This window comes from Vigna unguiculata, chromosome 9, assembly GCF_004118075.2.
Source record: "Vigna unguiculata cultivar IT97K-499-35 chromosome 9, ASM411807v1, whole genome shotgun sequence".
Lineage (NCBI taxonomy): Eukaryota > Viridiplantae > Streptophyta > Magnoliopsida > Fabales > Fabaceae > Vigna > Vigna unguiculata.
In genome coordinates this window covers 1224058-1236624 of record NC_040287.1, presented here as the reverse complement: position 1 = coordinate 1236624, position 12567 = coordinate 1224058, and the positions used below count along the sequence as shown (strand labels likewise).

Here is a 12567-nt window from a genome sequence, read left to right as displayed (position 1 = left end):
TTAAAAAAATAATATATTTTAATGTGTAACGATATATAATATATAACAATATCTAATAATATTTTTTTAATATCTAATAATATCTAATGGTATTTTCTTAATTATTACCCTTCATATGAATTTATTTTTATTGGAGAAGATGAACTATTAAACATACATCTCTTTAAACAAACACCATGTATTTATTATGTATAATAACTAACAAAATTTCTTATTATATGTAATGATAATCTCTTTTGTATATTAAGTTGTTTTACATAATTTTGCAGCAAAATAATAATACACTAGACAAATATACAATTTACGATGAAAAGATAAATTTTCATTTACTTATAATTCCTTGCGTGAAATCCTTTAAATTCTGTAAATTCATAAGTGTTATGGTTTTATATTTTATAAATATTTTAAACTACAATATTCTAAAAGTCTTTTAAGAAAATCAATACATCCTTATAATTTTTTTAATAATATATACGGTTTATTTTCTTTAAAGAGTATTTTGAAATCCCAATAGATTACAAAATTGAAAATGTAAATATTAATTTTTTTTTTAATTTAGTAGTAACACGATTTTTTCTTAAAGTGATTTTGTATTCCTAACAGACATGCCACTAATTAAAAAATGAAATTTATTTTATTCAAACCATCTCATGAATGAGTGAAACATTCACAATTTCATGTAGAGGTAAAAAAACAAAAATATTAAATAAATATTTGATAAAATGAACAAACAAATCAAAATAATATATGATATCATATAATGTAATGAATTGAATAAGATGTTGTGCTAGCATTCACTTACAATTACTCACTCACTTTATGTATCTTATTGTAAAACCATTCTTTTGTTGTCAAGATTTGTTCATAGTTTGGAAGAAGTTATCAAAGGACATTTAATATTCTTCTGTAATTTAATGGGTTTGATAGGTCCAAATTACATAATAAATGATTTGACTTTTTGGGCCAACATAATATTCTACTGTGAAAGAAGTCAAAATTATGATTTGCAACTTATACACACTATTATTTATCTTTTTTATTCAAAACAAATATATACTTTATCTTATATGAGAATGAGCACAAATTTCTTTTATTGTCGATAAATATTTTTATAGTTGTATGTTTTGCTATATCTTATACATTGAAATACAATGCTAATGAAAAAAACATTGGAATACAACATTAAGGCATATTATATATTATAATATTATAATTTATACAAATTACAAAATAAGTTTTATTCTCTTTAATTTTTTAATATTATTTTAAACATCATTTTTTAAATGCAAAAAATAAATAAAAAGAAAATACTAAACAATTAATTAATTTAATATAAGAAAATCAACTTATCATTTTTAAAAAAATTTAGAAGTACTATTTAGTTATTTAATAGAAACACAGTGACTAAGAGGTATATAATATATATATATATATATGCAAACAAATATTAAAATACTACTAGTAAATTTTATCACCTTAGTATTTTAGTATTTTGGTTACAATTAAATGCTTGCATTTAGTTGAAGTATTTTGGATAACTGATTAATATTTTTTGGCAGTGTTTTCCTTTCTATGATTTTTCTATACTCAAATTTAAAACATATTTAGTTTCACTTGAACACATTTGTAAATTGAAATACTAGTGTTAAAAATATAGTTAAGAAAGTTTTACTCTCCTCAAATATAGAAACAAGCAGAAAAAATTAATTAACAAAGAAATATATCATAATTATTAATCATGATATTTTTCTATATTCCTTATTTATTACTATTATTATATTGTATATTCACGGTCATTTACCTCCTTGATCAAATCCTAAATCATTAATCATTAATTAATATTAATATACATTTAAAAAAAAATGTAGTGAAATTAGATTGAACCAAATAATTAAAATTCATTCACATACCAAAAGCCCAACCTTTTTTTTTTTCTGTGTTGTGTGTGCACACATCAAAATATTGGGAGAGCCAAGTGAAAGATTTGGAATCCGTTTTCGCCGTCAAAAACTCATTCCAGTAGCCACTGATCGGTTTCGTTGATCTCCACCGCCTCTTCTTTTTGATCAGATTGTGGGTTGAAGCCAAAAAATAATTTTTTTTGATGCAAGTAATGGTTTTTATTCTGGTTTATATGCATCTTCATCAATGAAGGGTTGTCGCGCATGGCATGATCACTGTGCAAATAATTGCTTTTCCCTTATGGGTTTTTGAGGGTTTCGCGTGTGCTTTGTGGGGTCTGTTTTTAATTTTAATTGTTTTTTAATCATTCGGGATTTTTGTTTTTCTTGCACTCGTTTTGGGGTTTGATTGAAGTGATGCTGGACTTCAGGGAAGGTTCCAATGTGAAAAGATTACCTTTTAGGTTCTGGGGTTAGGCCTAGGGCTAGAAAGTTCTGGTGGGTTGTTGAGATGAAGGAGGATACTGAGCTTGAGGAAGGAGAGGCTTTCTATTACAAGGACGATGATGAAGACAACATTGACCCTGATTCTTTCTCATACATTGTAAGGAGTTATTTCAATTTTTTTTTTGAAAATTTCAAATTGAATTTGCTTGGTTTGTGCATGGTTTGGATGATCAATAAAACTTGGAATTGTATTTGTAAATGTATCTATGTATTTGATTCCTTGGGGGCAATAAGGCGAAAAATCAGTATGACAAAAGCTGAACAACTGTTGGCTGTGGTGCTTCATAAGTTATACCTACATTGTTTGTAAATGCTAAGAAATTTGGCATTAATGAAGTGATTTAGAAACATTATAGAGCGCCTTGTGTTTTTTATGTGCCGGCAAGCATAGTGAAATCTATCCTTGATAAATGCCAATAAGAGTATCTCTTCTTGATTTTGTTTTGCTAATGTAGATGAAAATATTGCTACATTGTGCGTGAAAAGTGTAGTTTACTATTTAGCAAGTAACACCACACCCATCATAAAATAATAGGAAATGGACTATTTTGCTATGCCATTAATTCTTTCTTGTGGAAAGTGGTATTGATGCAACGTTAAAGTGCACTGTATTTTGTTATATGACAATGTTAGTCATTCCTAATTAAAAAAAAAGTAGAAATAATTCTTAAGTGTTTGGTGATTGTTTATGTGCCATCTATTATTATGCTTCATATTCCTGGTGATTATTGTTTATTAACGACATTTGCTTTAAAGTCCTCTAGTAAAGTTTAATCGCAAAAATATTAGGACTAATAAATTGTTTCCTGAAGGATGAGAAGATTCAGCATGTTCTTGGCCATTTTCAAAAGGAATTTGAAGGTGGTGTATCTGCTGAGAATTTGGGTAAGTAGAATAATAAAAGTCGAAGCATGTATTGAGAAATGAAAGAGCTATCTTTGCATTGATGAAGTGATGTTGTCTGATATGAATAATATTTTTCAGGTGCAAAATTTGGTGGTTATGGTTCCTTTTTACCTACCCAAGAGCGCTCCCCTCGTCCATTGTCTCATCCAAGAACTCCACAAAGAAACCATAGCTCACCAAAGTTTAATAACAATCCTCACATGGAGGTATAGGCATACATCAATATATATATATATATATATATATATATATTTCTTTTTTTTTACTATTTAATATGAAGGCAATATATGCTGCCAACTTATTTCAGCTTAGAAATAAATAATACAGATTGATTGAGTGCATTGTTATACAGGGTGTGTCTCATAACAAAAAAGCACCTACAAATGTGCCTCATCCTTCAAGGCTTGAAAATGCTTCTCATAGTTCACATCCATTTCGTGATTTAAGAGAAGTTTCAGTAAATGATTCAGTGAAGAAAGAACAAGGAATTTCTTCCTGTGATCAGTCTGAGAGGTGCACTTTGAAAGATGATACTACAAAAAATACAAAGAATTCAACTGATCAAAGGCCACTGAAGTTTCGAATAAAAATGAAATCTAATATCTTAGCACAAAAGAATGCAGAAATTTATAGTGGCCTTGGACTTGATGACTCTCCCTCATCTTCAATGGATAACAGCCCTGTGGAAAGTGAAGGCACGCCACCTGTAACTCAAGAGAATGATGAACATTCTCCAACTGGCATTATTCAGGTAGGGACCTTTTCTATTCCTGTACTGTTTAATATCATTAGAAATATTGAAGTATTAACTTCTTATTTGATGACATAGGTTATGAGTTATTTTCCTATCCCTGGTGGTGTTCTGATATCTCCTCTACACGAAAGTGTGCTCAACCTAATAATAAATGATAATAAAGCTATTGGAGACAGCAGGTTTTCGTACTCTCTTAATGGTCATCAAGATCCTTGTTCCGTGTCTATTGATGAATCAGATTCTTTTGTGCGGGCTGGACATTTGAAGAAGAACGCAGTGAGAATGGTGAGACAAAGTGAAAAGCAGTTGGAATTGAAGCATCCGAATGGTACCCTTTCTGAGAAGGAAACTAAGTTGCATAAAAAGAAAAAAATAGGAAATAGAACACCGGATTGTAAAGATTTCCTGCCTAATGAATTGAAATGGACACCTCTATCGAGCTCAATTTGTGATGCTGGTGAGTTTGCTGAAGTCACTGCTAAAGCTTCCGAAGCCTCCAAGGAGGTTAATGAGAATGGGGTGCTGGGCAGAATGGTTTCTGAAGAAGCATTGAAGGAAGATTCATTAGAATCAATATCTGGTCAAGATTTTGGGAAGACTGTAAAACAAACAGTAGGAAATGGATTTCTGAAAAAGGCTCCAGAACATAGACTGGAAAGTTCCCACAAGGATAATTCTACAGACCCTATGAATAATAACTCGAGTAATACTTCCATTATTTCCAATAAGGTTGAACGTGAGGCATTAAAATGTAAGGCAGATCATAAGTCTGAGACCCATCAGAAAATAAAGGCTATGTCTGAGCAGAAGAATAAGTCGAAAGGTGATCAGAGTCCTGGAAAAGCTAAGGCAGTTGCAAGAAAAAAAAGCTTTGGTGGTACTAATAATGCAATGGTAATTGAGAAAGGGAGTACTGGCTTTGACAGTACTTGTAGAAGTAAAATGAAGTCAAGGTCTCTGATGGATAAAAATGTCAGTGATAGTAACAGGGATTCAATGAAAGAAAAAAAATCAGAACGGAAACTTGACAGTCTTGCTGGTAATGGTGTAATGAAAAATGCAAAAATTAGTAATGGAAAACAGAGTGCATTTGGGATTAAAGCAAAGGAGAGAATGAGTGGCCATAAAGTGGTCAACCAGGTGCTATCTGGGCCATGCATTAATGATACTTCGGCTTCATGTCCTATAGCTGAAAACCACGTTGCACCTGAGATGATTTCATCAGCAGTAGCTGCACCTCAACTTATTGAAGAAGATTGGGTATGTTGTGACAGTTGCCAGAAATGGCGGCTCCTACCTACTGGTATGAAGCCTGACCACCTTCCAGAGAAATGGCTGTGTAGCATGCTAAATTGGCTGTAAGTTCATTGCTCATTTTGGTTATGCATGGCCATATTATACTGAATATATGCTTAGTGTGGGTATTGTATATATGGACTATTTCTCTTCTATCTTTTAATTTCTATATGTACATTTTCTTTTGTGCTCTGTGTTATTTGCCTTCTCACTGTTCTCTAAATTTGTTGTTAGGCCTGGGATGAATTCTTGTGAGATCAGTGAGGATGAGACAACAAAAGCACTTTATGCCTTATATCAAATGCCAATTTCCCAGGTTCAAAATAACATGCAAAGCCATGGCACTGAAACTGCGATTGGAGTTAGCTTTCCAAATTCTTTACAATATGGCCTAAATCAGAATATGTCTAGTTCTGAGATGTCTGACCGAGCAAGGAAGAAACTTGTTATTAAGGAAAAGACAATGTCTGGAATTAATAATGACATGCATCGGTTCTCAAATTCAGTGAAGGCCAATGTTCAAGTATCTGGAAAAAATAGAAGCTTGAACGGCTTGAATCAGCATCCTGCTGACTTAAACCCAGTGAAGAAGATGACAAACTCTTCTAAACATCTTGGTAGGCCTGACAACTTGATAGAAGAGAAACATGTGCCTAAAGAGAATGAAAAGCAAGTAAATGGAGGTACTTCTTTCATTCCATAGATGATATTTTATTTATTTTTGTTAATAAGAAATTGTAGGTATTCTTAATTAATAATTTCAATGTTATTTTCACACATGAGCAGGTGATAAGAAGCCTGTTAAGTTGAAACGGAAGGTGGATGCTGATCAATATCAATCGGGAGTTCCCAAGAAATCAAAAACTGAAAATGTTTTCTCTGCTAATATTCAATCAAATCCTGACATGAACCTTGAGAAGGTGTCTCTATATTCAAGAAATGGTTTGCCAGCAAAAGCTAGTGGGAAGGATATGAGAAAGTATGATGAATATTGTTTATCTGAGGATGTATCTGACAGATTACCAGTCACTGTAAAGAAAGAGGGAGATCAGGCTCAGGTCTCATCTGGTATAACGAAGAAAAGGAAATTGAAGGACCGGCTTGATGATGAAAAGCAGTATGGTGAAGAGGGTGATGCGATAGAATTTAGCAAGGAAAAGAAATACAGAATTTCGAAGTCAGTAACTGAAGGTGACAATAAATTAAGCAAGGGTGGGATAAGGCAAGTTTGCGGGGCAGGCAATGGGGACCATATGGCTGTTGGCACAGAAGTCAGACTTGGTGACAAAGGCAACCAACTGAGGAAGCATAGGAAAAATGTTGCATCTCTTCATGCTTCAGATGGTATTGATCAAGTGCGCAAGGAATTGGACTCTAGACCACATTCAATGGCAGCAACTTCAAGCTCTTCTAAAGTCTCAGGTTCTCATAAAGCTAAAACGAAGCTTGAAGATGTGAGAAGTTCACCTGTTGAATCTGTTACCTCGTCACCTTTGAGGGCCTTCAACATGGATAAGAATAATTTTGCAGTAGGAGACACTTCAGTGAAAGACAATGTTACAAAAGGTGGCCACTCTGCGGTAGGTTCCAAGAGAAATGTGGATAACAGGGACAAAAAACTATCAGTAAAATTGAAGGATGGTAGAATTCCGCATGATTTACATTCTACATCCCACAAATTATCTTCCACAGAGTACCAGGTTGAGGATGCTAAAGACATATCCAGGCTCCAAGCTAAAAAACCTTCTGAACTAAAGAATAATCATTTGCTTGAAGGTGGTGTTCATGTTGAACAATCTGGCTATTGTGCTAATGGTGTACATAAAGAGGAGAAAGTAAAGAAGGAAAACCAGGAAAGTGAACTTTCTTGGCAGAAATCTGGTAAGGTTACATCATTGAACAGCAAGGAGAAAGGCAAAAAATTTTCTTCTGATGTTTGTACCGATAACATAAAGATGTCAGTTTCAGAGACTGTTCATTCAAATAAAGGTGGGAGGTATGATTCAGCAGTTGATCCCAGTAACCATGCATCTGATGGTGAGACAAAAAATGTTGTTAAATATACTTTACCCAAGTCTAAGAGTGAAACTGGGATTATTAGTCAGAAAAGTGCTTTAAGACAAGGGCCAAATGAAACTGGAAAGCAAACTGAGATGAAACCAAGAGATTTTGAGAAATCAGCTCCAAAGATTGATGTTCAACGTAGCAATGAGAGAAAGGCTATCTCCCGACAAAACTCAACTCATGATTTTGAGGAAGAAAACAAAAATAATCATATAATCACGGAATCAAGAGTTGGGAAAACGAAAGTTCTCTCATCTGCAGCAAGTGAACTTAAAAGGGAAGCATTGAATATGGGTTCTAGAACTGTACCTCAGTATCAAAAGGGAGGAATGGCTAATGAGCATCCTGTCAATGTTTCTGACAATGGTGATTTGGTCAAGTCAATGAGGAATTTTGCTGATATTAGTAACAATGCTGGAGTCAATTGTAGTTCTGGAAATTCCGTGCCTGATCAGCAACCCACTGCTTCAAGTCCTCTGAGAACAAATTTTAACCAAACTACTGTTGACACCCTGGAAGAAGCCGCAAAACTAAAAGATAGAGCAGATAATTATAAGGTTAGTTGATTATTTCGAGATTTTACTTAATGTATTTGGCTTGATCTAGCACCTCTCCTTTTCTAACTGTTGGTATACATACTGTTGTTTTATAGAACTCTGGGTTTGACTTTGAAAGCAACGAGACATACTTTCAAGCTGGGTTGAAGTTTTTGCATGGAGCATCTGTTTTAGAAAATGGTCACAATGACAGTGGCAAACTTGGGGAAATGAGTCAAATGCAAATTTTTGCTAGTGCGGCCAAACTCTTCAAGTAAGTGAAAATTCTGAAGCTCTAAGTAAATTTGTTATTTTTGTATGATCTTAGGTTTTGACCTTAATTCAGTTATTGATCGGAAGTACATTTTGAGGGAAAGTGATTTGATAACATGCAACTTGGTTCCTTTTTAAATAAGGCCGGAGTGAGTGTCACCTTGTGGGCTTCTGGATTCCTCCCTTGGTTCATTAATAGCTTAATGACTGAAAGTCTTGGCTGGTTTATAAATAAGCATAGCTTTGTCTTTCAGATGTTTAACTCATTAGTTGGCCTGATATATAATACAGACTTTTTTAAAAATAATTTGGGTGATTCTTTTCAATTTGGAAATTTAGGGCTTGTAACAACCTTTTAATTGTAATTTGCAATGCTTTTAAAGAAGTCAAGCCATGTCATTATAGTAAAAAGTTAAAATCCATTAAATAACATTTAGAAGTTTGTTGCAGTATTGTCTTTTTTCTTGTGCTATGCAATTGACCTTTAATCATACAATGTCTTAAATGTTTTCAGATGCTGTGCCCATGAATATGAAGCTCGCCAAGAAATGGCTACTGCTGCTTTGGCATATAAATGCATGGAGGTGGCATACATGAGAGTGGTCTTATGTAAGAATTCCAGTACTAACAGAGATCGACATGAGTTACAATCAACTCTTCACATGGCTTCTCAAGGTATTGGAACATAGTTTTCATACAACTGTTTAAGTCTTCTGGCTTGTCAGGTATTGTTGAAAGTTGATTTTGCATTATTCTTATACTTGCATACTTCCTCCACCAGAAAGTAAACAAATTAGTGAACAAAAAAAAAAAAATCAAAATCTGGTGTTATTTTTCTCTTTATTGAAATGTGTTACACATAAAGCCAATTCATGGATCCATTCCGGATAGCCTGACATCCTTGTTTGATGAATGCATGAATGTATTAAGTGATCAAAGTCAATGATGTAAAACTCCTTTTTTACTCTATTGTTTAGGCGAATCTCCTTCATCTTCTGCATCCGATGTTGATAACCTTAACAATCAGGCAGCAGCAGATAGGGCTACTTTACCTAGGGGTACCAATAGTCATGTTGCTATCAACCAAGTCATATCTGCTCGAACTCGTCCAAGTTTAATTAGGCTTCTTGATTTTGTAAGTTTTAATTGATGACAAACCTTATATTCTAGTTGCAAGTTTATTTCTGTATGTTAAAGTTGAAGTACCAAGGGTTATTATTGGGGGTTCTAACAGTACTTTGGTAAGAAATAGTAGTTGGAAATGTGGTTCTGTTGTTTGGGAGAAAATCAGGATGGATTGCAGCTGTTTTTGCCATGCTATAGTAGTATGTGGTGTTGTCATATGGACAACTAATACGTTACTATTGAAAACTTATGATGCAATGCCTGTTTTAGAATTTGGTGGACAGGTGGTGGCAAAATTCAGCAATATAAGCAGTTAGCTTGTGTAATTATTAAAATACTGAAACCTAAGGTACCCAGGTGCCAGAAGGTTCCTCTCGATGCAAAAAGATATGGGGATGGATTATTGTACACAGCCCTACCCTTACATATGCAAACAGATTTTTTCTGGGTTCAAATCCATGACCAATAGCTTGTGTAGTTATTGAGTAGAATTATTTATGGAAAGTAAGGTCTAAGTTTTTGTGATTTTGCAGACTAAGGACATACATTTTGCAATGGAGGCTTCTAGAAAATGTCAGAGCACTTTTGCGGCTGCTAGTGTGATGATGGAAGAATCAAGGAATAAGGAGTGTATAGCTTCTATTCGGAGTGTTGTTGATTTCAGCTTCCAGGATGTAGATGAGCTTGTACGTCTTGTTTGGACAGCAACAAAAGCCATAAGCCGCGCTGGTCTTGGTGGTGCTAGAGATTAACTTGATCCTGTATATAATTAATTTTTTTTGGTTTTACTTCTCTACTGAGATGGCATTGTGAAGGAAGAGGCTAAAAGATACCTACCAAGTCTAGCACTTAGAAGGTTGAAGGCGATCTGTTACCCTTGTGTACATTTGTACAAAATGTGATTGATTAGAAAATTTTGTAACAGATTTTCATTTGAGGTTTTTCTTAATGTGGATAGGGTATAACATACACCCTTAAATTTTATGGGTTAGAAAGAGGGAAGGGATTCCTGGCTGTCAAATGATGCCGGATGATATCATATTATGTTAGTTCAGTGCTACATTCTTTGCTCCACTTAGCTGGAGCCCCAGGAACAAGAATATAGAGTCTGCAATATTAGGCAACCATTTTTGAGGGCTTTGAATACTTATATAGTTATAATAGGTCCATTCTTGATGATGACAATCTCTTCTTTTATGTTATCATATCAAAGTTTTGAATGAATAGAAATCCATGCAGAAACTTTCCTTGTGTGTGTGATAACAACCAATGCTCTAACATCTATTTCCATTTCTTTTCTGTATCTTCTCTTTGTGTTGGTTACTTGTGATCTGTGTTAAAAAAGTATGTGATCTGTTTAACTGTTTATACATAGCATGGTTACTTGTAGCAATTTGAGGTGTCCTTGGAATCTGTGCATGGCATCATCTTGTGAAAAATTTTAGACGATAGTGAGTTACCATTGTGAAAAGATTTTCCCTTTTTTGACGACTGAGAATTTATTTCATGTAGTTTTGATTCGTGTTAGTGGAGAATTACACTACACAGTATCATTGAAAGTACTGAAAATTGAGTTTAACAAAAGTCAAAACTCTTCTGTTAAAATGACAACACACGATTGACAGTTTATGTTGTCCTGTCCCTTTTCTTGTCGATAGAGATGGTTTAATCTGAAATTCGTTAATGTTGTCATGTTCTACAAAGAATAAAGTTATCTAAATTTTTTATTGTGCTATCATACGTTGAAAATTCCTTTCTTTGTTAATGCTTCTGTGGTTTATCTTGTATCATGCATGAGATTCAATATTCATTTTTCATATGTATCTTTTTACGGTATACAAGGCATGCTAATGATCATGGTTAACTCCTAGTGAGTTTTATTCTGTGTAGTATTTTTTTTTTAATGTTTGGAAACTTATGATCATCCTTTATAAATATTTTACAAATAAGTAAATGAATAGAGCTTTTCAATAAATTGAAATTGGTTAATAAATTATTTTATAGATATTTTTTTTCGTATAGGGTTTTAAATTTTTATTGTTAATTTGTGCATAAGTAGATTTATTTCATTTTTTACTTCTCTTTTATAATAAGTGTTTACAGATAAATTTGTTCTGGGACGTATGTTTTTGAATATTGGTTTAGTAAATAAGATTACCATCTTACGGTAACTAGTTTGTACATGTTTTTGTTTTTTAGACTTAATTAAAGTTGTATTATCATATATCATTAAATTTTTATTTCTTATCATTTATCATAACATTATAATTATGTTCTTCATAATATTTCTTTATATATATATATATAATATGACATCAAATCTTTAATGATATTATTATAAAATATTTAACATTACCTTCGACTCAAAAGTTTAAAATAATAATTTCATAAATTTTTATTTGTATATGTTGTTAAACTTTCATATTTTAAACTCATTTAAATTTTCAATACTATGATAAAGTAATACTTAGGTCTATTTGGAAAATTTTAAAAAAATACTATGTCTTCATAGTTTATGCATTCAAATAGTTATTTGCAAGAAACCTAAGACATTCATACAACTTTGTCAATGGTTAAAAACTATTATTAGTGTAGTTAAAAATACATACAAGTCCACAATCTTTATGGACAGTTTTTATTTTTTTCTCTTCTCAATCTTAATATAAATATCTTGACTTCAATTATTCCTTTTTCCCAATCTTAATCTGGATATCTTCCTTTCAATCTTGATAGAATCAAATTTTGTTAAGATATTTTTTTTTAGACTCCACCGAAACCATCTTTGGGTCAACCCTTTTTCAATTAATTTTGATCATGATATCTTTTAATTACACTCAATTGAATATTTTTGACAACTTCCACTACCATATTTAACTTAATTTTAGACAAAGTCTTATCATTTTTGTGGAAGAATAAATATATCAATTGAAAATTTTTAATGAATAAATAAGAATAATAATTTTAAATATCTAGATCAATTTTTTCAAATTTTCTGACCAAATAAATAAATACATTTTGATTGGATTCAATATAATTCGAATTAAAACTGATCTTATTCATTATTTCACCACCCTAATTGTAATCCACAAACACTAAACTTGAAAATAAAGTTATGGAATTTAATATAGTTTTTTTAAGAGATAATAGGATAAGGAATCAGCATTTTTTGAATATGATGAAGCTAAAGCTTCCATAGTCTAGAATG

The 12567-nt window shown here is 32.3% G+C and overlaps 1 protein-coding gene across 2 annotated transcripts; it reads left to right on the top strand.

Annotated features, from left to right (window-relative positions):
* The first annotated feature begins 1932 nt into the window (after positions 1–1932).
* Positions 1933–10604, top strand: LOC114162994. 2 transcript variants are annotated; one of them, XM_028047031.1, is made up of 12 exons: positions 1933–2073; positions 2333–2505; positions 3221–3293; positions 3393–3520; positions 3667–4065; positions 4144–5426; positions 5599–6047; positions 6151–7985; positions 8081–8238; positions 8752–8912; positions 9215–9372; positions 9896–10604. In XM_028047031.1, exons 2-12 carry the CDS (start codon positions 2413–2415, stop codon positions 10112–10114), a joined length of 4956 nt encoding a protein of 1651 aa, XP_027902832.1. In that variant the 5' UTR covers positions 1933–2073; positions 2333–2412; the 3' UTR covers positions 10115–10604. The 2 variants fall into 2 exon arrangements, with proteins under 2 accessions (XP_027902832.1, XP_027902831.1); XM_028047030.1 differs by having other exon boundaries at positions 1933–2237.
* Positions 10605–12567: the final 1963 nt, after the last annotated feature.

What these genes read in the sequence shown, in the direction of transcription:
- LOC114162994 (XM_028047031.1), top strand. Translation starts at nt 2,413, where the DNA reads ATGAAGGAGGATACTGAGCTTGAGGAAGGAGAGGCTTTCTATTACAAG. An exon ending in TGTATCTGCTGAGAATTTGG is followed by an intron (nt 3,294 to 3,392) that starts GTAAGTAGAATA and finishes AATATTTTTCAG; the next exon opens with GTGCAAAATTTGGTGGTTAT. An exon ending in TAATTAGGCTTCTTGATTTT is followed by an intron (nt 9,373 to 9,895) that starts GTAAGTTTTAAT and finishes GTGATTTTGCAG; the next exon opens with ACTAAGGACATACATTTTGC.